The 26,321-nt window shown below is 29.7% G+C and overlaps 2 protein-coding genes and 1 long non-coding RNA gene across 13 annotated transcripts in view; 2 read left to right on the plus strand and 1 right to left on the minus strand.

Annotated features, from left to right (window-relative positions):
• The window catches only part of LOC100578066 (glycogen-binding subunit 76A), a 74,867-nt gene extending 62,858 nt beyond the window's left edge, over positions 1–12,009 (plus strand). For 3 of the 7 annotated variants that reach the window (XM_006558588.3, XM_026444753.1, XM_006558587.3), the window contains exons 2-3: positions 1,868–2,194; positions 7,660–12,009. In XM_006558588.3, coding sequence (XP_006558651.1) covers positions 2,081–2,194; positions 7,660–10,098 — 2,553 coding nt within the window. In that variant the 5' untranslated portion in view covers positions 1,868–2,080 and the 3' untranslated portion in view covers positions 10,099–12,009. Of the gene's footprint in view, positions 1–1,867; positions 2,195–4,963; positions 5,446–7,659 lie in introns of those variants that run through there. The other 4 variants (XM_006558591.3, XM_006558590.3, XM_006558593.3 and 1 more) reach the window with 2 other exon arrangements.
• A 10,160-nt stretch (positions 12,010–22,169) lies between these two features.
• Positions 22,170–25,304, plus strand: LOC113219214. 2 transcript variants are annotated; one of them, XR_003305995.1, is made up of 4 exons: positions 22,170–22,292; positions 24,140–24,243; positions 24,828–25,019; positions 25,104–25,304. It is a non-coding gene; the product is annotated as an uncharacterized LOC113219214 (long non-coding RNA). The 2 variants fall into 2 exon arrangements; XR_003305996.1 differs by lacking the exon at positions 25,104–25,304 and having other exon boundaries at positions 24,771–24,892.
• LOC411665 (heparan sulfate 2-O-sulfotransferase pipe) overlaps positions 22,606–26,321 on the minus strand; it is a 49,853-nt gene continuing 46,137 nt past the window's right edge. For all 4 annotated transcript variants that reach the window (XM_006558585.3, XM_395133.6, XM_006558586.3 and 1 more), the window contains 5 exons: positions 25,884–26,090; positions 25,701–25,780; positions 24,866–25,147; positions 24,007–24,161; positions 22,606–23,671 (listed from right to left, as the gene is read on the minus strand). In XM_006558585.3, coding sequence (XP_006558648.1) covers positions 23,475–23,671; positions 24,007–24,161; positions 24,866–25,147; positions 25,701–25,780; positions 25,884–26,090 — 921 coding nt within the window. In that variant the 3' untranslated portion in view covers positions 22,606–23,474. The remainder of the gene's footprint in view (positions 23,672–24,006; positions 24,162–24,865; positions 25,148–25,700; positions 25,781–25,883; positions 26,091–26,321) is intronic.

Genomic DNA, 26,321 nt, shown 5'->3' on the forward strand with positions numbered 1-26,321 from the left:
ATTGTATTTATGAATATTGAATATAGTTTGAAATAGATTTGTAAAAAATTTAAGTTAGATAGGATTGAATTAAGTTTGGATTGTGTTCGAGTTATCGCAAAATATGAAAAAAAAAAAAAAAAATATTCGTATTACTTAATTTTTTCCTCTTTTATATCTTTTTGTTTATTTGTGACTTAGTTAATATTATAAGTTCAAATTTCATAATGACGAAACGTTATTAACATCAGTTGTATAAAATTCGTATTTGAGACAAAATTGTCTTAATGATATCACGTGTCATAAAATCGTTAAGTCAATTTAACTTTCGAATTGTGGCGTACTTTACGCTTGTTGCCAAAACATATTTAATTTATCGTTACAAGCTATAATAAAGTCTCCCACGTCTTTGTATATTCAGTCTTCGTGTTGTTTGACCGGATTCCAAGAGTATTTTTATCTTGGAAACTCGTTTACTATTAGACCTAAAAAATTAAAAAGGAAAAAAAAAAATAAAAATCAAAGAATTCTGAAAGAACCCATAAATAGATAATCTAATTAATAATTTTAAAGGTGAATATAATAGGTTAGAAATAATATTTCTGATCTGTTGATAACAACCAGTTTATCTAAGTAAAATTTGATTCCATAATTATGATAAAATAATTATGTTACGTAAATATTTTAATAAATGTATTGCAAAATTTACAGGTGGTTGAATACAAGAGATATAAAAGAAGATTCGCATTAGATTTTTCATAAATTATAGATTTAGATTGTGTTATAAATATAAATTATTTGAATTAGAAGATAAATTGTTATATAACATTTTGTTTTAATAATATTACAAATTTTATTATGCAAAATTCTTATCTTTTATTTAAACTTTATAAATGAAACATTAAATAATTCTTGTAAAAAAATATTAAATTCTAAATATTCTTATATAAAAATATAATAATATTAGAAGCTATAAATTGATTTAAAATGGACCAAATGAATCAAGTGATATAAAACTATAAATATCATATCATATTTCCCTTTTGTTTTTTTTTTTTGCATAATAGTCCATAATTCATAAATTTCTTACGATAATTGATTTCTTTAATTCAATTTTTGTTATTTCAATCGTTTATTTACCTTTTAACTGAAAAACTTCTTGAATCATAGATGCAAGGTAATGCAATCCATAGAATCATATTACGAGTTATCTAATTCGTTGGTTCCTTTTCTTTCCTCGTTTCGTCTTTTTCATTCTTTTTATTATACTTTGTATCACATGCTTTTTATTCATACGTGCACGTTCGAATATTCACAGTCGTCTTGTGATTAAATTGTTTTTATTGTTTAAATTGTTGATGGGTGCCAAAATATAAAAGGTCAAAACGTGACAGTTTTTTCTGACTTTCATCACTCTTCAACATCTCTCATATAACAAGATATTTTCGTTTCTTTTTTCGTTTTCATTTTTTTTTAATTCATTATAATTCAGGTTTTTTTTTTACTTTGATAAATTATAGTTTTTAAAATAAATAGTTTATATATACAATGGGGTTCAATATTTATTAAATTCAATATTCATCATTTTTTTCGACAAGAAAATATTTAAATATTCGTCCAAAAATCCATATCTGTCATCAAAAATTTATTCAAGATTTTTAATGAAAATTCAATTTTTTCTTTCAAAATTTTATTTATTTGAGAACACGATTATTTCTTTTTTCATTAACTTTTCTTGGAAAAATTGATTCGTCCACCTCATATATTACAACAACAAATATTAGAAGATTCCACTATACGTAATAAATAAAAATAAATTTATTTCTATTAATAGTACACCTATCGTACGAGTTGCTTGATTTTAAGAACACTTGGAATTTTTACACAGGAAGTCGAGTTCCCCATATCGATTAAATATCGATGAATTGACGATGTATCGACAAGATCGGCCAGTGGAATCATGGTGGTCATCACGCTCCATTTCTTTCGACCAATTGCTTTCGATGATCGACTATGGCGAGCTCGGCGCCAAAAATAATTGCCAGACCTCCGCGATTGCAAGGCAGAAAGCGAAACGAGAGCGTTTCTTCCTCCTCGCTTCATGTGTATACATGTTACGCGACTGTGTTGTTGTTGCCTTCCTGAACCCATCCTCTTATTGTTTTTATTTTCTTCGCCTTGCATGGAGCGGTACAGTGGTAACTTCAAGGGAAAGGTGAGAACGTAGAAATTTTTTGTTTATTTTGGTACTTACCTGTACAAAGGGTAATAAGTATTCCTTTCCTTTTTTTCTTTCTTTTTATTTTTTTATTTGTAAGGTACAAATTTCTGCGTTACATTTTTTTTTAGAATTTTATATTTTATATATATATGTATATAGATTAGAAAGTAAATTGTGAAATATAAATATTGCAAATTTTTGTTTGTATCATATTTAATTTTAAAAATATATTTTCTTTAAATTATTTGATGAGTTATTTAATCATTGCAAATATATTTCCATTATTTAATTAATTGGAGTGAAGTTTATTAAGTTTATTAAGTTTAGAAAAATATGTTCAGATAGATTGTGGAACTATTGAGATTCAAAATTTGTTTATTTTCATCATACGTCGATAGATTGATTATTGTATTGTAGCATAAATGTGAGAAGAGATTTTCGTGTCGTAAGAACAACTTGAGAGAACAACTTTTGCGCTTCAAAATTTCAACACATAGGTTAGGATGACGATCATCCACATTTCCTGTGTTCGTTCTTTCTATTAACAATTTTGGCTGAATGCCAAACCTTGTGATCAGCGCTTCAAATTTCTCTTCGATGTCATTAACGTGAATTTTGTCTTCTTGTTTACAAACAAATGGATGATTGATATGGATAATTAAATTTACAAATCTAAATTGAATCTCTTTCGAATTTTAGAAATATAATGTGCAGTGTTGAAAGTATTTTTGATATTATAAAATATCTAATTCAAATCTAAACTATAACATAACCTGTGAACTTATTCCAAATTTTACTCGAACCTAACCTAAATTTTGTTATTCAATTTAATTCAAACTTAATTCAAACCTTAGAAAAATTATAAAAATTATTTTTACACGTATTTCTGAAACGGCTGTTATATGCAAGAAAAATTATTCAAAATAATGGGATTATTAATGGAGGAAAAATATATGGGACGTGTTTTATGAACACTTAATAGTCTACAATCTTTAATGATTCTTTGTTTTTACGTAACGTAAGCGATAAATATAGGCGGACAGCTGAGTTATATCATTAATTCAAAAAGGTGCAACTTAATTACGGGGTTAACTTCCAACGAACCATTAATAGATTTTTTTTTTGTGCAATCAGATTCATCAAGGCATATTAAGAATATATAAATCACTTATATACGCCATCTTTAAATACCTCCTTTTTACCATATTAACCTATCATTGAATAATAAAAATATATTATTATAACATTCCAGTTATATACATTATCTGTATAATTAAAAATCTCTAAAATTAAAAAAAAAAAATGAAATTCTCTACAATTTTCAAAATTCTTAAAATTATTTTATTTAGAAATTTTTCCTAAGAAAACAAAATATAAAGTTCCTAAAATCTTCCATCACGCAAAGGTTGAAAGGGAATTGAAAATAATCTTAAGGAAGGCCAATAAATCCAGCTTATAGAATCGAAATGATTATAAAAATAGGAAGAGTCGGGTTATTTTCGTTCAAGGATGCTGCTACGTAGGATTACACGATATACGATGAACGATGAACGTAATTCGAAGCTATTACAACAACAGCGTTGTAATAGCGGTTGTAAGTTTAACTGTGGCGGATAATAATATGATTGTGCGTCTAGTGCTCGACCCCGGGAACCGTTACAACCGCTGAAGAAGCTTCGCGTTCAACTGCTCTTCGTCGTCGTGTCGCTAAGCTTATAACGAAAAATAAACTTTGTAATTGACGAATTGTAATTTCTTTTTAACATTAATATTTTGGATATTGTCAGTAAGAAGTTTTTTTTAAAAAATCACGATATGGACAGCCAACTGTTTTTTTTTTTTTTGTATTAAATTGAAGTTGTATTAAATTGAATTATTTGTTTGATAATTATTAATATGGATTATAATTTTAAACAGAAATATTTTAATATTATATTGTATTTTTAGATTTAGAATAAATTTACATTAAATTTAGGTTATGTAAGATAGGTTTAAGATAGGTTAAGATTGGTTTAAGGTTAGATGTAATTTTAAATGAGAATATTTTAAATATTAAATACCTTACTTTAGAAATAAATTTAGAATAGGTAAAGTAAGTTAGGATTAGGTCATAATTTTAGATAGAAATATTTCAAATACTAAATATCGTGATTTTAAGGTTTGGAATAGATTTGGCTTAGATTCAGGGATATAGATAGATAGGATAGGTTAAGATAAGTTTAATTTAAGTTTTAATCTCTTTTGTACGACATTCGCTTGTGTTATAGATTGTAGAGATAAACTCAATCAATCTATTCATTTATTAGCTGCTGACTAAAATCGACAATCAGACAAGTTAATGTGTAATTTATTTTAATTATTTACTAAAATTATTAAATAAATATTAAAAAGAAACAAAAATTTTAATACTCACCTACTTTTACATAAGATAATAGTATAATAGTTTCCAAATTTTTATTTATCATTTAATTTTCTCTCTTAATTAAACTATATATATTATTAAACTATTATTAACTATATTATTAATATATAACTATTATTAATGTATTATTAACTATATATATAATTAAACTATATATATTATATATATATAACTATATAAACTATTTCCATTTTAACATTCATTATCTAATTTCACTAAATTCTTGTCACCAAATTTTTTTATCATCTAATTTTTTTCCCTCAAATTTTATCATAACATTCAATATCCATTATGCTAAACCATTGTTCCATTTTGTCCCAAGGATATTTGAACTGGGGATTAATTTTTTTTTTGAAAATTTCGTGACCAAGGTAACGGTGTATCGTTCATTAACGCCACCGCGTAAATTCGTTTCTCAGGTTAGTGCGGGAAGGTTGGCGGTCGTGTATCAAGCGGAAGTGAAAGATTTACGAGGAGATACGTGCAAATGGCGAGAGGAGATGAGAAAATTTATACTACGCTGCGCCTAAGATTCGATCCGTTGGCCGCGAATTGTATTCAAATGACGATCGTGAACCCTGCGCGACCCCTCGCGTGATTACGAAACTGTACGGAGGGACACATCGACTATCGCGCCACGTGGGATCACGTGCTATCGCGTGTTGCGTATGAAATCTGTTGGAAACAAATTGTTACGATCCTGATTTCGCGTCATTATGCGCGTTGTCACTCGTGAAAGGGTATCGGTGGTTTTGTTCTCACGTTTCGCACGGATGAAAACAATTCTAACCTCTAACTCGGTGAACAATTCAGGAAGCTAAATGTAAGATATATATCTCAAAGTGAATTTCAATTTTTAGGGAATTTCATTATTTGCAATAATCAGTTTGTATTCTTTAAACATATTTATCGATGAAAGTTAAGAAATAGATTATATTGTTTATAAATTTCTCTATTTTATTGTAAACGTGTTTAAAGAAAACTCATTGACATGTTGATTGATTTTGTTATTTTTAATTTCAGAAAATAGTAAATATAAATAAATTCGATTTTAGTTTATTTGTCCTAACTTAGTATATATTTTTTAAGTATTGAATAATTACACTACGAATGTTTATACATTTTTGTAAAATTCAAATGTAAAAAAATTTTTAAAATATAATTTATATATACAAGATGTAAGATTCCATTTCTTGTAAAAATTCTACTTGTAAAAATTTTATTTTGTACAATCATAATAATAACACGTGATATGATATTATATCAATAAACTTAAGATCGAATTAGAAATTTCTTATCATTCTATTAAAAGAATTTTTCAAAGCCAATCGGATCACAATTTTTCGGCATATCTGCTATTGATTTAGATAACATAACAATTTTATTGATGGAGAATTATTAAAATCGAAAATTAATCGATGTTAAAACTATTAGTTGAGTACATATTGGCTTTAAATTTACAAGTTTTCACAAGAAAGTTTCTTCTTAATGCATAATTAATTTTCCTCCTTCTTGGCTCACTCTATCACGCGGGTGACTTCAGTTAAATATATGGGATAGTTCGCTTTAGCTGATAAGGAACGTGTATTGTGTCAATTAAGCGAAAGATTGAGAAGTTAAATTTATTTCTGTGCCGGAGATTTTTTTGAAAAATCGGCGACCATATTTTCTTATAACAACACATATATTTTTTGAACATCAATAGATTGATAAATACAAACATTTCATAATTTTAACAAAATAAATTATTATTACTATCAATTTAATTGAAATTTCAATTTTTTTGCTTTTAAAAATTCAAGACACATATTTATTTCTCTCTCTTTGAACAAAGAACACTTATTCTCCAGATAACTGATTCTACTTTCAAACATTTCACTTTCAATTCTTCCAAACAATTAATTACACTTGTTGTAATTATCAATATTCAAATTTTCTTTTCTAAATCAAATTCTAATAATACATAATATATTTACTTTCCAGATAACTGATTCTATTTTCAAACATTTCACTTTCAATTCTTCCAAATTATCCATACACTTGTTGTAATTATCAATATTCAAATTTTCTTTTCTAAATCAAATTCTAATAATGCTCAATATATTTACTTTCCAGATAACTAATTCTACTTTCAAACATTTCACTTTCAATTCTTCCAAACAATTATCTATACACTTGTTGTAATTATCAATATTTCTTAATTCAAATTTTCTTTTCTAAACCAAATTCTAACAATTCTCAATATACTTACTTTCCAGATAACTAATTCTACTTTCAAACATTTCACTTTCAATTCTTCCAAACAATTATCCACTTGTTGTAATTATCAACATTTCTTAATTCAAATTTTCTTTTCTAAACCAAATTCTAACAATTCTCAATATACTTACTCCTTAGATAACTGATTCTACTTTCAAACATTTCACTTTCAATTCTTCCAAACAATTATCCATACACTGTTGTAATTATCAATATTTCTTAATTCAAATTTTCTTTTCTAAATCAAATTCTAATAATGCTCAATATATTTACTTTCCAGATAACTAATTTTACTTTCAAACATTTCACTTTCAATTCTTCCAAACAATTATCCATACACTTGTTGTAATTATCAATATTTCTTAATTCAAATTTTCTTTTCTAAACCAAATTGTAACAATTCTCAATATATTTACTCCCTAGATAACTGATTCTACTTTCAAACATTTCACTTTCAATTCTTCCAAACAATTATCCATACATTGTTGTAATTATCAAAATTTCTTAATTCAAATTTTTTTTTCTAAATCAAATTTTCAATATATTTACTTTCCAGATAACTAATTCTACTTTTCTTATAACAACACATTCCATTTCCAATCTTTCCAAATATTCATCAACATGCACTACATTATTATAACTATGAAAAATTCACAATTCAAGTTCTCTTTTCTAAATCAAATTCTCATAAAACTTCTGAATCCTAAGATTCAAATAATAAGAAAACAGCGACGCAACTAGCAATCAATGGAATAACGAAATTTCGGTAAATTTGCAGGCGAGCACCGAGAGTCGAGAGGCGGAAGAGCAGGGTAGCAGCACGACCTCGCCCTCGGAGGGCAGGCACGCCGACGGGACATCCGGCTCGTCCGTCCTCGAGATGGGGAGCACGGATTCGGCGGGCAGCGCCCACAGCGGCGGCCCTTCCTGTGGCCTGGTCAGCTCCCTTTTTCCGAGCAGCTGCCGCGGACGAGCCGAGGCGTTCGCGAGACGCCTCCACCGACGGCTCACGTCCCTGGGCGGCGAGAACAGTTCCCAACGAAACGAGGAATCGCCCTCGTTGCCCAAAGAGACGTCCTGGTTGCGCTCCACGACGACGGCCAAGTCCATCATGAACAACACGACCAACAATCACGTTCTCCAGCACCAACCGCGCCACAACCCCGACACGGATCTCTGCTACGACTTCGACCTCGAATTCGAGGATGGGCTCAGCTCGCCCGCCGAGGAAGCCACCGCGGCAGAAGTGGCGGATCTAGTTGTGAACCAGGAGGTGTTGAAGTCGAATCATCACAGCATCCATCACAGCTCGCCCAACGGGTCCAAGGCAGTGCTCTCCAGCATAGATTCCGAGTCTGGCTACGCGTACGCGTCCCCGTTGCTAGGCACATCCCCCGACAGCGATTCCTCCGACATCTTCTTCGATCCAGAGTCGTCCGACGTGGAAAAGTCGAAGAACGAGATGTTCTTCGACCCCGTGACCACGTCCGACAGCGAGATCACCACGTCGAATCTGTCGAATGGATGCGACACCAAGGCGAAGAACGCCGCCTCCTATCGCAGAAAACTGGACTTCAACGCGACGGAACATTCCGAGGACACGTCCGAGTCGAGCGCCTCCTACAGGAAGAGCAACGCGGCGCCCGACGGCAGCAAGGAGGCGAGGAAGAACGACAGCTCGGTGTGCAGCTCGGAGGATTCGAACGACAGAAATTCGCAGGAAACGTCCACGTCGCCCAGCCACGAGTCGCTGTGGAGCACGTTCGACGAGAGCACTGTCTCCCTCCAGGACGAAAGTCCCTCCAAATCGAATATTCCTGGCTTGAGCGTGCAGAATCGGTTGCCCAAGTCGCATTCCGACTCCGAGATACCCGTGAACGGATCAAGGATCGTGATCGGTTGCTCGTTGAACAGGAGAGACGAGACGGCGGTGCAACACGACGCACACGATGGTGCCGACGAGGTCGATTTCGTGAACGGTTTGTCGGAGAACGGGAAGCTCGAGGACATCAAGAACGCCAGGAATCTTGCCAAAGAGGAGTCCCCGGATTCGTCCGACACGTACGAGGAGGATCTCCCTTACGACGAGGAGAAGCCGCAACACTCGAACGCCGTGCTCAAGTTGGACGAGATCGACGGTGGAAACGAGACGGTCGACGATCGTTCCGCGTCGTACACCGGCACGAACAGTATCCCTGGTGCTTTCACTCTGGAATATCCCGTATCGGACGGGATGCTCGAGACAACGAAGAACGAAGTACAAATAGAGAACGGAACCGTGGCGAATAGCAGCGACGAGGACAAGATGTGCCTTCTGCTGCACAAACTGGCGACCAGTCCGACTGTGAAAGACGACGTTGTTCGCGTCGTGGATCAGGAGCCGCGGGACGACAATATCGAGGAGGAGGAGGAGGAGGAAGAGGAGGAGGAAGAGGAGGAGGAGGAGAGACCACAGAAAATCAGACGAAGTTCTTCTTTGAAAACGGGAAAAACCCCACCAGGCACTCCTGGTAGAAAGAAGATTGTCCGATTCGCGGATGTGCTAGGCCTAGATCTCGCCGACGTGCGCACCTTCTTAGACGAGATCCCGAAAATTCCCAACTCGGCGTATAGCGATTTGATATACGACGATATTTTCCAGAAGGACACTAGCCCCGTCAACACCTTGCCGAATTCCAGCCAATGGGGAGCCAGATACGTGGAAAGTAGGCGTGGCTCCGCATGCGCGATCCCTCCCCGTAAATTGGACAGAACGTTGGTGCCTCTGTTCCAGCAGCCTGGCGGCCAGCCCAACTTTCTCGATCTGGTCCGGGAGCGTCGCGTGTGCCTAGAGAACGTCCTCGTCCAGGATCCCCTCACGTTTTGCATCCAGGGCACTGTCCGCGTGATCAACCTCGATTTCCACAAATCGGTGCACATCAGATACACGTTGAACTCGTGGCGTAATTTCAGCGACCTGCAGGCCACCTACGTGCCTAACTCGTGCGACGGTTTCAGCGACAAATTCTCCTTCCTTCTCTATTGTCACACGTTGCCAGTCGGCCAGAGACTCGAATTCGCCGTTCGATTCCAGTGCAAGGGAGAGCAGTACTGGGACAACAATGCTGGATTGAATTACTGTTTCCAGTGTTTGCCAGCTTCGCCGACCGTCGGTTATATACCGATCACGGCACAAGCGAACCAGCATCATCACGATTGGTCACCCGTGTTCTATTGATTAGCGATTGATTACACGATTACCCGTGCCCGCACAGGTTGCGTTGTGGGTGTTGGTCGCCACGATCGGAGACGGAGTCTGAATTCGGGAGGAAGAAGGCTAACGACAGAGATAGACGATAGAAGAAATGGAGCAGTCTCGATGGAGAAGGGAAGAGAGAGCCTATGGTTGTATAAACGTTCCTAGAGTACATATATATACATACATATATATATATATATCTACTGTACATATTTGTCTCACTCGCGTCGATCGAGAAGGAACTGGTGTAGCAGCGTCGAAGAGGGCAGCACTGGCGTCAATTATTCCTTCCCGCCGCGTGATCGCGTGGATACTTGATACACTTGTTATAGACTGATTTTTTACACACGTTCGTTGTTCCTTGTTTTACGAGAATTCGCAATTACGATTATAGGTGGTGGTTTTTCAGAAGGGACGCCGAGGTATTCTTGAAAAGAAGATGGGATTTGGAAGGCAAGCATGAAACATTCGAACTTCGTCCACGAAGAGGATTATGATGATGAGGATTATATTTTTCACGTTCCTAGAAAGTACCTAATATAATTCTACAAGATTTCACGCCACAACTGAGCCTAATGTGTCTGAGAAGGGCACACGCATCGACTAGAGTTGGAAATGTTATCGCAGGAGTCGCTTAAAAAGGAGACTGTTTTTACGAAACGAGACGTTCGTTGGAAGGATTTTTACTTTGAAAGGTGGTATCGCTTCGAGGAGGCTCTTTTTTCTTATTTTTTTTCTCCTTCCTATTTTTTTTTTTTTTAAATATTAAACAAGTATCATTGAATTGATTCGTTAAGGTTTTAACAAAAACCTCTCTCGACAAACTTTTATCTATTATATACAGAAAACATATCTGCTCGGCAAATTTTCGAGACTATGATGCGGGTTTTGTTCGAGATAAATGTTTCGTTTAGTTCAGTGACATAGCATACTTTTAGCAACGATAGATGGTACGAATACTCGAAAAATAATTGAAAATACTTGGAGACTAAGTATTTGATCAAAATCCGACCTGTGCCAATCTGATTTAGTGCCATTATTATGAAATTGGAAAGAATCGCAAGAATCGGGATAATATATCATCGTGTCTTGTTCGTAAGAACGTTTAACGAAATGTGATAATTAACAATTGACGAATATTTCTTTCCTGATTCCCGAATTTTAATTATGTGATCATCGTAAATCAGGGAAATCGAGGCCTGATCTATCGATAGATACTATATCACTATATAAATTGTTGAAATAATGTCAATAACCGATCAATCATGATTTTATTTTTATCATGCACATGAATTTCTATATTTGCCAGGATGCCAGAAATGTGACGAAAATTTGTTATGAAAACCTTGTTATGAAACAGAGGTTTATGCAATTTTAACGATGAATCCTTCTTTTTATTTCATTACTAATCAATTTTTAAATTTTTTTATAATGCAGATACACTGCACTAATATAAAGATCGAGATGCAAGATTTGAAGAAAATTAGGTTAGAATTTTTTTTATCTTGAAAAAGTCTATCGCGAATAATTTTAACATGTATAATATTAATAACGTGAATGCAATTGAAAAAGAGATTCCAAATATAGTAATGCACTTTACATCGTGACTTAGGTATAACGTCATCAAGATACTAATTTAATAAGGAACGATAAAAGAAAAACCGTTGGAACTGATAGAAGGCGCGTTGCTTGGCAACGTGACGTCACCACACGAATCGTATTAGCGCATCTTATTGCCAAGTAACGTACTCGCCATTTTCTACGTCACTATTTAAATGATATCTGACGTAGATATTGAGAATTGTACGGTTATCGTCTAATTAGTTATCTCTATAAATAGATATTGTTGGAATTGATGAATTGAAATATAATTAAATATTGCGCATAAAAGAAAAAAAAGACAATGAAAATGTTCGTTCAGTGAAAGTTTTGAAAAATTGTTAAGGATGTTTCTATATCGACTAATTCCAATTTAATTAATTATTTGACTAATAGTGTTGTTAACAGGAAGAATAAAATTAAAATCGATAATTTCGTCCATTTTTGCGCTTCCTGGCGTGATGCGTGAGTGATGATTCATTTTCGTTAAATCTCACCGTGTGCTTAACCTATACTAGTGTTGTCTGCTTGATCCAAGTTAACAATTCGACGAGTCAAGCCGAGGACAAGATTATTCTGAGGACATTTTCAGCGTTTTGGCAACGATTCGAAAATGGTGAGTCACAATACTGGGCACATTGTGCATTAAAAGAAGCAACATTAGCAATATTGTCTATTGTCGCCTATTGTCCGGGTTTCGCATTTAAAAATGTGATCGTGTTTTATTCCGTTTGAATAGCGAAACGATAAGTGACAACAGCGATTATTAACTATAAACTCGATATCATCTAAATGATTAATAAGATTACGAGAATAACGAACCAATTTATAATTGATGACCCTTTTACCCTTACAAGTGTATGTATATGATCGAGAGAAAAAGAAATAATAATCGAATAGCATGCACAATTTGAAATTATACGAAATAATATATATATATATATATATATATATTTAGTATTTCACATCACGATATTTTTTAGTAATGTTGAGTAGAGATGGGCTGAAACCTGATTCTTGGATCTATAAAAATTTGTTGAAAGATCGTCAAATTCTCGACATTCGGAATAATCTTTTTCTTTTTATTTTTTATCGAGAATTAAAATTTTGATAAATTTTTATTTTTATTCAAACTCAAAGCAAGCCATTTCGACTTTAGCAAAGTAACTTGCCAATTGGATCTTTAATTATCTCTAAATATCCGATATCTTTGAATGGCAAATTTATCAAATTTTAAATTTTAGAAATTTAATTTTTATTTCGAACAAATTATTCAAATGAAATTTCATATAATGAATTTATTTGAGTTTTCTGATCCAAATTTGTAAAAAATTGCAAATCTCGAAATTTCCTTGGATATTTCAAGTAGTTTCGAGTATCATCCCATCCCTATTTCCTAATATTAAGCGTTTCTTTTGTAATTCCGACCACTGTTACCATATTTGACCATCGAAGGTACAATGATTAAAGGTTAAGTAGCAACAGCAATATAACGTTAACAAAGAAACGAATGAATGATATTAAGATTACACTATATATATATATATATATATTCTTAAGATATTTTTTGTAACAATTTTCATCATGAACAACAAGTGCTTTCTATACAGTACACATAGAGAAACACATTATATAAATTGTACATAACTGGCGTCAGTATTGGTGGCAAATGTGTCTCAAGGAAATAGATGATTGTTTTCTGTACAAATTAATCAATTTTTAATCATATATATATATATATTATAATATTTATAGTTTCTCCTGAAAGTTGTTATACGCAAGTTTTTACACACACATATATATATACATATACGTATATATCGATATATTTTAAATGATGATATATTTACAATACGATTATCGAATTCTTAATTATCGGATTTTATCGTGTTTTATTTTTCCGTGTTTCTTTCTCTTTTATATGGCCAATATGGATCTTGTCTAATTTTTATATTAAACGCATGAATATCGTTACATTGCTATTTTATTTTCTTTTTATTTTATTTTATTATATTATTAATACGAGGATTATTATTAATCGATTCATTCATGTAAATGTTTCTTTTTCTTCTTATTCTTGTATTAATAAGAGAAAATATTTTTAAACTTTTTAAAAGAGATACGTCATGTAGAAAAATGAAATTTTTTTTTTCTTTTAAATATTTGTTTTTTCTTTTTTATCTGTTTTAATGAAAACATTTTTTTAGCACTTTTTTAAAATTATTATTATTGTTACATATTAAAATTTCATATTAAAATTATTTTATTCAATTTTTATATAAAATATAGATTCATGGCTTAATTATTAGATAAAGTAATTAAGAGTGAAATGAAATGGAAAATTATGTCATTAGTGATTTTTAATAAATAAAAGTTCTAATGGTATTTTAAGAAAAGAAAATTGTGTTATAATATAAGCCATTAAAGAATTATTGTTTTCATTGATTTTATTAACTTTTTTATTAATTTATTTTTTGTCCCTAACAACTCTCCAGAGTTTCACTCTCAAATGTATTCATACCTTAATATCTGTTGAAGAAATATCTATCATACAATCAAGTTTTCTGATCCACATTACTTCAAAAGTTCAAAAGTTTGGAAGCAATCATATTTTTATATGAAATAAAAAATCTTAATAAATAAATATTATATAAGTAATCACTAAATATTAACATTGACAATTTTCTTTCAAAGAAAAATTAATAGAATTTAGTCCAATTTATTAATTTTAAAAATTTAATTCTAATTTGTATTTGTTTTTTATTTTATTGTATTATTCACCAAGCTTAGATTTACTTTTTATTAAAGTCCTTATTACTTTCAAAATTTTTTATCAATAGTGTGTGAAAATAAGAATGGATCAATAAAAACTTTTATTGAAAAAGTTAAATTTAGGCGCATGATAACCACCATTATTGAAGCCCTTCACATTACTCAACACAAAATCTATTAAAAGGAAACCTTTCTTATAGATTATCCTTTGTATATAAACACATCTTAAAAGAAAAAAGAAAACAAAGTTAAATTTTATTCTGGTTACAAAGAAAGAATATTCTTCCATTATATTAGAATGATGGTTATCGATATTTATAAAGACAATTATATCAAAGTCATCAATTAAGATATTTTAATTATATGTTATGAAAAATAGAGTTTGATGTGTAAGGTATTTCATTAAATCTGTTACAAATTATACATATATACATACATATCTTTCATATCTTTATAATATTTTTAATATCTTTTTTGTGACTCCTGTTGTGAAAATTTGATATTTGATATTCATGAAGCACAAATTGTTCAAAGGATAACACAGATGAAATAGGAATTGAAATAAAAATGCATAATAAAAGAATAGTAATCTTGAATGATAAAAATGAAATAAAGAGAGACAATCTACTGCCAGATACTTTTTGTGTTCAATTCAATAGAAACTTTGTTTCTGTAATTTTCACTTCAGATGCATTATTCTGAAAATTTTTCTGAAAAAAGATATATGTATATCATTCAAAATATATAATACTATTATAATAATAAATAATTTTTATAATCAATATCTTATTATCCATTAGCACAAATTTTAATTTCAAATAATAGGAAAGATTCTTTAAATCTTTTATTGTAGAATTTCTGAAATGCCTTACACATCAAACTTTAAAAATGAAATATTATGAAATGAAAGCAATTTATATTGTCCATAATTGTTGAAACTTATAGAATACATATTATAAATTTTGTAAATTTCAGGATGTCGCAACAAGAGGAATAATATAAATTTTTTAATGCAATTTTAATCATTGTAAAATTGCAACAATATAAATGTAAAAAAAATTGTTATGATTATTATGATCATGTGACATCTTGAATAAACCGGATATGATGATTATTTTTGTTAATCTTCGTTCGTATTTTATATATAATCTCGTTCGTAAGATTCTTTATTGTGTAATGAGATCGATTTCCACCATTTTTTTTGAGAATCTGCGTAATCGAGAAATCGAAACACGTATAACCTTAGTCTCGAACGTAGAAATATATCTTGACATCGTGCCATTTTTTTTCATTTCATCATACGTTTTCGTTACGAATCCCTTTATATACTCATCATAAAAAAATTGAAATTTTCGAAAATTCGAAAATTGATCGTAATTTACATCTATTTAACCCTTATATTCATTCTCAAAATTTTTATCCAACTTTTTATTAATCTAGTAATTTCCAAGCGTAATCTAGTAATTTTCTAGTGATAAAATTAAAAAAAAAAATTTGTCGATAAAGATGGACAAGTTTAGTTTCGAATGAAGAATACTTGAACATCTGAATGACTAAATATCGACATAAGGATTGAAAAAAAAACTTGAGAAAATTGATTAATAAAAAATTAACAATAATAAAGAAAATTCTTGTGCTTCCTATTAAGTTAAACCTTCTAGTCTTTTTAATCAGTGTGTAGTCATTTATTATGGAATAAAGGAATAATGATCATTAAATCGTACGAATATCGCAATAAATAGAAAGTTTTTTTTTGAAAGTTTCTTGTTTCGTCGTCGTCGAAAAGACTTCGAAAAGGTTCTACGTTCGAGATTGAACGAAGGAAAAACCCTAAATAGTTATACAACGGTAGTTATATTTTTATATTCTAATGTATATGTAAGAATACAAGTTGCACCTCTAGTCCGTAGAGCCGTGAGCTTTCGTCCAATTACCGAGCCTTTTGCAGTTTTTAACAAAAAAAACCGAGAAGAAAAAAAGGAAAAATCAATTTAAAAAAAAATAAATAAATAAAAAAAATCTACATTAAAGCGAAGTGTTAAGGTGCGAAAGAATAATAGAGAAAAAGAGGAAGAAAAATATTATATGTATATGTATGATACGTGTGTCTATATGTTTATATGTGTGCGCATATAAAGTGTACGTTGTAGTTTGAGAATGGAAGGAATGAAAGAGAAGTAAAAAAGGATGGAAAAATACTAATATGGATCTTTCTGTTTATAGTTTTTAATAGTTATTTTTACATTGTAATTTTAACTTGCTACATTTTAATCATTTAACATGTCCGTTTCTTTCCTTTTTATTATCTCTGCCTTCTCTGAATCCTCTTGCATTATAATTTATTAATTGCAGTAGCGTCACAATAAATTGAGATTATAGGTGGACTGGATTTTTTCTTCAAAATTTTACAATATTGAATCAATAAAAGTTTATTCAATCAAACTTGTCACTGCAATGTAATAAAAAGATTTTACACAATTAAATTTATCTTTAGAAGAAAAAAAATATTCTTGAGAATTTATATATAAGTTTTTAAATTGTTTTCAAAAAAATATTTATTCTATTAAAAGTTATATATATATATTGAGAAATATGAAAAATTATGTTATGAATTCTTCAATATTATATTAATAATTAAACTATATTATTAAATATTAATAATTTGTACATTAAAATTAATTTCAAAATTTTTTATTTAATTATAATATTAGTTTAATCATGTAGGAGGACACAGATCTGAAAGAAAAATTCCTATTATTTATCGAATCATCGTTCTTTGCTTACTTACTTTCTCTTCCAAACATTTTTTTTTTTTTTTTCCTACGAAAAAAACACGCTTAAAGGATGGACAGCGTTCTTCGCAAGATTAATTGCAATTCTTTTCTGCGAATAAGTTTCATTGATCATGAACGATCATTTATCACATCAATTATTCATAAAGAAAGTTCGAAAGCGCGGATCTGTGGATAGGTGCTTGAATCAGAGCCAAGACTGACCGATACAATTTTTTTCATAGACTTCTGCTTTTTTTTTTTTTCTTATTTTTCGTCGCATATAAATAATTGTAAATAATGTGAATTCATCATTCGTGAACAATACTTGTATGATTTAGACTGCGTATAATTATTTGCAAATTTGTATAAATATATAAGAAATATGGAACTTAAACGTCGAGTTAGTTTAATATTTTCGTACGTTTCCTTTCTTTTTTTTTCTTGTTTATTATTACGCGCCCTCTTTTTCTCCATAAATGCATGTATTTATGTATACGCAGTCCAATGATTGAAGGACCAACCAAGGAAGAAAAATTAATTGGCAGACTACGGATGTTCGTGCAAGCTAAAATTTTTCATAAGATAAATATATCTTAGTACACCTCACTTTGTATATTTTGTGTACTTCTTTTCATATAATTTCATATATTTGTACATTTATTTGAAATGCATTAATATCCGCAGTTTATGGATGAGTTACATTTTTCAGTTTTTGCAAAAGAATATTTTCAATTCATAATCAAAAATAATTGTTGTAATATTAGTTACATATTAATCAGTAGTTTTACCAAGTTCTTTTTAAATATTAAATTAAATTAAAAAAAAAGAATGGAAGATGAATGAAAAATGAACTCATCAAATTTCTCTTCTTTCTTCTGTGCTTTTCAATTATAATTATAAGAAAATCATTGAAAAGTTGACGAGAGGAACAAGAAAATTAAGGGAAAAACCGCAAAGAGCGATGATATTCCGTTACATCGATCCTGAAAACCTTATTTTTATATAATTGTTCCAGATATAGCGCGATTCGAAGTAAAAATTGTCCGCCATCTTGTTCTTACAAAAATAAAAAAAAAATGTTCAGAAGAAAATTTATCATTCAAAATATTTTGAATCGCATCTTTCACATTGTTGTACAAAAAAAAAAAAAAATGTTCCAGAATATATTCTCGATCAATCATTGTTTGAAGAAAATTTATCGTTCAAAATATTTTGAATCGCGCTACATCTTTCCACATTGTTCCCTAAACATGAAACTCAATAATACTCAAAACGTCTGTAAATGTCTGTATCCAAAATCTTTTTTGTTTTACACAATAATTTTCTGTATTTCACAATGCAACATTTCTCTGTAAACGAGCCTATTTACATAGCTTTAAATTTCGAAGAAGGAATAATCTTATGAAGAAATTCGTCATTTGATAACAATGTAATCGTTTCACTCGATATTTTCGATCGGTCGAAGGTCGTGGTAGGCAGTAATTGCGCTCATCAAAACTTTTTTTTTTTATTTTATTTTATTTTTTTTTTCTTCATATCTCTATAAGACCTGCGCGATAAAATAAAATAAAAGCGTCTCTTACTGTGTGCCCCTCCCTTTATCTGTCATTTTTAATTACCGTTTTGATTATTTGCGAAAGGTCAGTGATGTTGTATAGATATGAAATATATATGATTTATATATATATAGGAGAGAGTAAGGTTGAAAAAAAGAAAGAGTGAAATTGTTATTTTCTGCGTATTATATTTATATTTATTTTGTACAGGAGAGAGGAAAAAAAAAAAGAAATACGAGATATTTTTATAAATTTGTTGAATCCGATAATGGTTTATTATGGATTTTGAAATATCGGCGAATTTGAAATACGGATAAACGATTATCTTTTATTCTCTTCGATGTTTTGCATTATTTTACGCGGAAATACGTGATAGAAATCATGTTTCTTCTTCTACAGTTCCTTTGTAATGTGTGAAACAGTGTTTCTCAACTTTCTCCGAGACGCGAATTCCCCTAACATTAGAATTATTTTTAACCTCTTTCGAATGTATTTCACTTCTTAAGAATAATTAAAAGATAACTTTAGAAACTCTAAAAAAATGATATTGTAATTCTTAAAAAGGAAATTTATTCTTAACTTTGGTGAAAAGATGATTTTAACAAAAATTAATATTCCAACATTTAAGAATATTTCAACTCTGATACTTCAATCTTTATGTTTTAATTTTTATTAATGTTGACGATTAATATTCTTAAAATACAACTTTTGATAAAAAATATTCAATCATCTTTTTAAATTTTCTTGAAATTAGAATTTTTTGAAAAAGAATCACTTTAGAAGGATTATTTTATTAGATACGCACAAAGAAATTTTCTTTGCCAAATAGAATCATAATTTATTAGAAATTATTTATCAAAAATAATAGAATCGAAGGGATTATAAAGTCGGCGATTCGTAAGTTGAGAACCACTGATATAAAGAGTCATTTGTGCTGCTCAATAATTTGCGTTATGAAAATTACTTAAGAAAATTATCACGTTGCTTGAACAAGACTTAATTGAATTTCAACTGGATTTAATTGAACTTTTCATTGATCAAAAGTTAATTCATTAACTCCATCACGAATAAATATTTCGATCGTTCTTTTGTTTTCGAAAGTAATGCACGATGTCTGGATAATGTGTAAATTTTGTTAACGGAGTTAATCTAATAAAACTGATCTTTGAAAAAGTTTTATTACAAAATGAAAAAAAAAAAAAAAAAAAAAAGCAACGTTACTTCAGACTGATAACAACAATTGCTAGGATTTTACGCACTTTTATCGAAAGAAAAATTAAAAAAAAAAAAAAAAAAAAAAGAAAAAAGAAAAAAAGGAAAAAGAGAGAGAGAGAATGTCATATATGTAATGTATACAACAACAGAAAATATACGTATTGTAGCTGATGTAACGATCAGTTCGATTTTATAAATATATTCCTTTTCCTTTTTTTTCTCTTCCGCCATTAATAATACGTCGACGAAATTCTATTTTTAATCTCATAACGTTTGTTTGGATGTTTCTTCTTGTTAGGTTAGTTTATATTAAAAAATTTTATTGTTACGTAGGGATGAACGTGGCGTGGGTGACAGTGTTTTAGATTCTAATGGAAGAGTTAAAGAACGGTAGAACGCGATGAGCGAATGTTTGATGGAGGAATGAGAAAAGTATATCTACACAAGTATAAATAGAGACGTATCTGTAACACATGTTCTATATATGTTATTGAGACAATAAATGGAAGACCGATCGACAGTTTCTTTTTCTTTTCTCCTTTTCATCCTTTTTATATACCTTTGAAAGAATTTATATTTTATGGGATAAATCTTTCGAACCGCGTAGAAAAATAATCTAATATATCTGGTATTGTTATCTTCATGTCGTTATTTTTCTTTATAGCAAAAAATGTTTCAGATAAAAGTTAAATGATTTCGAGAGAGCACAATGTGATGCAATTACTTTTTTAATAAAATCATATATTTTTTGTAATGCATCAGAATATAGAATAATATAAATATAGAATATAGTAAATATAGAATATTCTTTATAAAAAATTATTAAAATACTTATAAAGAATTATTAGTTTAAGAGATATTTAACATTAATATTTTCAAAAATAAGATATTTCAGATGGTACAGTTATATGGGACACTAAGTATAAAATAACCTCACATTATTTTTCATCTTGCATACATCACAAAGAAATTTTAAAGAAAATTTCTTTCAAATTCATAAAAAATATCTTTTTGTTAAGCTCACCTGTTATATATATTGGTTGCTGATTATTGTGACATATATTTACATAATTTTTGTGAAAATTTTAGTGAAAAAAGTTTATCTATTAAAAAATTCAATTTATACATGATTCCTATTTATTATTAAAATATTTTATTTGTATTTTATGTATAATCAATTAATGATTGCAAATTACGTAAATCAGATGCAAAAACAAGAAAAATATTTTTAAAATGCAATCATGCAAATTTGAGAAATTATTATCAATAGATGTGACCTGGCAATCTGAGGTTAGTTTAAACCTTTAGTTCATCACTTGAATTGTAGATAGAATGAAGTGTCATATAGTATCATGAATCTCACGATATCGACAATGTTTATTTCAATGTAATTTCTCTCTTTTTTTTTTTTATATTGTCTATATTCAAAATATCTAAATTTGTAAACAAATATAGATAGATCGATTTATCAATATTTTGAATTTTAATTATATTTAATTATATTGTTCAAAATATATATATATATATATAATTAAAATTATATCTTAATTTATTATTTTAAATTATAATTTATAAATCGTATTATCTGATGAAAATATAATCTATAAAACGAAAAGTAAATTATTCCCTATGTCAATCGGAAAATAATCGAGCGAATAGCTGAAAATAATTGAACTATACTCCTTCCGGTTAGGCCGAGATGCCTTGTATATTTTTAGAAAATACTTAGCGTTGCCAAAAGAGAAGACAACTCGTGTATCGAGTTTGCCATTGTTTTGCATTGCATAAGAGGTAGCCTTTCAAAACTTAATCTATATTTGTTATATATATATCCACTGTTTTTCAACCAATTTTATTTGCAGTCGTGATTTTTTGGTAATCGAGAATGACGAAATTATTGCCGATTGCATTACATCATTTTTTTTTTATATCAATAAATTATTTGCTATCAATTCTTGTTCATTAATAATAAGAAAAATTACATTTTATCAACAACAAGATATATAGCGTCATGCACAATTTATCAAATATGGGCAGATACTTTTTGAAATTGAGTAATTTGAAATATTATTTTATTTACAACGTATTATTTTATTTCATAATTTTACTCAAATTTATAATCGTTAAAGTGATATTATTTGAAATATTAGTTATAAAAAAAGAAGAAGAAGAAATCAGTCATCAATTTGTTCAGGAAGAACAAAAAAATAAACGATGTTGTTCAAAAATGGCAGCTGTTTATTAAGAAAAAAAGAAGGTAAATAGTGGACATTAAAAAAAAAAACGACTTAAATTTACATTAAAAATAAACGGCTATGTCGTTTTGGAAAGCAATATTCTAATGCAGTGTTTCCCAATCAATGGATTAAGATTAGATCCAATTTTTAAAAATAATTATACGTACAAACAAGATACACATAATTTTATTTATTAAATAATAAAATATGCATAACTTTATTCATATAATCATTAATTATTTACATTCTCAATAAGTTTTTCTTACAAAAAAGATTGAGAAACGCTGCCTTAACAGTTACCCTGTGTGCTTCTGTTAAGATTAATTAAGTATCCCTCGATAAAAAAGCAATCTCTGTCTTTCTGATCAGTCTTTACAATGTTCTTCAATTATCATCTGTCAATTATCGAAGAAAGAAAGTGATCGAATAGCGCCATGATGTCGCGCGTTTACAAACACGTATCGCATTCTTTTTTTTTGCAAAACAACCGATGACATCCCGTATTACAATAATAAATAAATATATTCTTGATGTCACACGCATCTCTTAGTATTATATTATAATTTCAAACGACGATTTTATTCGACGATTACATCGTCTTACAATGTACAGGGGAAAAGATCACAAAATAAGAAAATAGGCACTCGGATTGAAGCGTCCCATTTGTCGAGTTGAAAGCACTCCATTCGTTTGTGAAATCACAAAAGATATTGCTTATTGGAACATTCGTTAATTCATCACATTTCAATCGATTTTAATTAATTTTATAGTTAATGAATTGTGACAAACTTCTTCTATGATTCTCCCTTAAATTCTTAATCTTTCTAATTCTTTTTTTTTTCCATTCACCATCCATGTAAAATGGATTTTTCGATGGATATCTAAAATCTCTTATTGTCTACTCTTTTTTTTCTTTCTTTCTTATTTTCTATTCAGTAAGTAAAGTCAAAGTTTCTTGACACTTTTAAATACTTTTAAATACTTTTGAGATTCTTCCTATGTCGATGTACATAGAAAGATAATTCGACGAATTATTTTTTAATTAATACAAGTCGATGTTCTTAACATTTTTTTTTTTTTTGAAATTGAAAAATTCAACGAATTATCTATCGTTTTCAATGTCCATGACACATGTTTTTCCTTTCTTTTTAATCGACGCTCTCGTAAAAGAAGAAAATTCGATGAATTATTCATACACACTTCTACAAACTATTGCTTTCCAACAAAGGTGTAGTTTTGGTCAATTTCAACGCTCTCAACTGTTTGTACAATCGTTGCCTGCAAAACTGATAAAATTCGATTTCTCTGGTGAAATTGCTCCGCACCATGTCTTTCACTTCTTCGCTGACAGGTGGTTTGAAGAAATTCCGGTTGATTCTGGTAAACGCATTCACCTCGTCTAAAAAAATAAAAATTATTTCATTATCAATTATTTTACTAGACTCCTGATATTTATATTATAGATAGATTCTAGATATTTGTGAAAAATTTTGTTTTTATCCATCACAATTACTTTTAATTATTTTTAATGATATATTAATATTAATAAGGGTCAAAAAAATCAAAAAGAAGAATTTGCTTAATTGAAGAAAAAGATATTGTACAATGAGATGAGTTTCTCTTAAAAATTATCTTTCTCTAATTTGACACGCACAAAGCACGCTTAGCTCTGTAAATAATTATCGCTTGATTGAGATTTACAGTTATATGCAAATAATGGAACAAAAGAATTACCATAGTAGACGTCAGTGGCTCCTCGGAAAAATCTGGGTATATAATTTTCCAATACCGTGAGAGTGCTATTTACGTCCTCGAGTACACCAACCACTGCGTAATGTTTCTCCACTGCCATTTTTGCTCGTTCCAGGGCACCCATCGTGTTGAACGGGCTTCAAACAAATGACAATTGATAAGTGTGACAGGTGATTGAATGATGAAAAACAAAGACTTGGAATTAGTGGAACGATGAAGGTATGAATAAATATATATATATATATATATACATATAATGGATTGAAAGAATTTTTAGGATTTCTTTTCTTTTAAATATTGTATTATGATTTTGAAAAGAATCAATCTTTTGAATAGATTCAATTTTTTCACGTGATATATATTAAAATTCTATTATTGTACTAATTTATAATTACAAATTTTTAACTTAAAGGATTATATTATTAGAATTATTTATGAATTATATGTATTTGAAATCAACATCTTTGGAAAATAAATTCTAAATTAGTTCTAAATTCTAAATTGATTAAAACACATTCTGATTTAGACATTTCATTAAAATCCATTAAATTTTTTCACAATCCAATAATTCTTCACAAGCATAAGAAAATAGATTAGATAAAATATAGCATAGAATTATATATTTTTTAATGAAAAGTTTTTAACTAATTATATATATATATATTAATTTACTAATAGAATTCTTCATGGGTCACAATTTAAATTGCATTAAATATAATTCATTCCAAAATAAAATTTCCATTAAGGAAACGTATAATTTCTTCCATCCATCCATGGTGCATCTCTGGTGGTATATACACAAGGAAGGTAACAGTGGAATTTCTCTCTGGAGAGGACCTACGTGCATTTCTCGCTGTGGCCGCAGAAAAAAAGCGTTTGCCTGCGATGATCACCGATTCCCTCGTGAATCTCACCCTCGAGGTATCTGCATTCACGGTCCGCCTTAAGTACACAGGACTCGAAGTCCTTCTTCAGCCAGTTCGGATCCGGCAGTGGTAAGTCTGGAAATATTTGCTTTCTCTCCACGTAATACCAAGGTGCTCGCACGTAATAGTACCAGGATATCACTCTCTCAACAGGATCCCGGACTATGTTGATGTAAATTGGCTGAGGCAGGTTGAACCTGTGAGGAAAAACAGCCCTATGTCAGATGTCTCGTGGGAATCTGACTCACCTCACTTCCAGTTACATTAAAAATTGGATAATTGCATTAAATTCTCTTTAACATATCCATGAAAAAAAAAATTTTGTATTTGATGAAATATAATGGAAATGAACGAAATTTGATCAAAACATATTAGAATTAAATTTCAATATCTCTATTTTATAATTTGATTTTTAATTTTTATTTAAGGTTTATATCTATGTATCTTATCTCTTATATTTTAATTTTTTTAAGTTCTATGATGAAAAAAATTCTGAACTTAACAAAAGAATTAAATTATATTGAATCTGTATTTCATAAATGCACAATTTTGAGATTTGAGTTTCGATTTTTATTTATTTTAACTTTCAATCCTCTGATTTTTTTCAGTAATTATATGTTCAGTAAAGTGGAGTACAAAGGAATTTTTAAACTCTCGATTGATGACCATGTAGGAATTTAATTTCAATACAATATTCCATAAATTATTTCTATTAATATAAATGTCAATTTAATTTTTTAAAATACTTACTCTGTAAAGTTTGTAAAACACACGTGTTTTATATAAACAGATGGTTCTGAATAACTGCTAACCATCGTTGCAAGTTGAAGCTAAAAATATATAAATATATAAATAAAAAAAATCTCTCAATTGTAAACGATGATTTTGTAAATATTAGATTAAATATTAAATATTTTATGATAAATGATTTACCTGTTCAATAGGCGCAAGTCGTATTGTTTCGACTCTTTGTACACGATCTCTGTTGAACGAGAAGCCATTCCTCAGGGATAACCTCCTCAACAATTCCATAAAGGTCTGAGAACCCACTTTTGGTACGCGATTGAAGAACAAAACGCTTCGATCCGCTCTTTTCGTGTTGTTAAGCGCATCGATGTCCAACACTTCAGTTTCTTTGTACTGAAATCGATAAAAAAATTTTAATATCCTCTCTATTGTTCACCTTTTAATCTGATATTAAGAAAGATCATAAATCTCTATTTTCACAATAGTATTAATCTTAATTTTAGCAATAATTTGTCACATATAAATTATACATATCTAAGATTTCTTTTAATTTCACTATCATCAAATTAAACATTAACACATTCAAGATTATTAAAAATTGGATGGAAAAAGCATTGACTTTTG

Source organism: Apis mellifera, linkage group LG1 (genome assembly GCF_003254395.2).
Source record: "Apis mellifera strain DH4 linkage group LG1, Amel_HAv3.1, whole genome shotgun sequence".
Taxonomy (NCBI): Eukaryota; Metazoa; Arthropoda; class Insecta; order Hymenoptera; family Apidae; genus Apis; species Apis mellifera.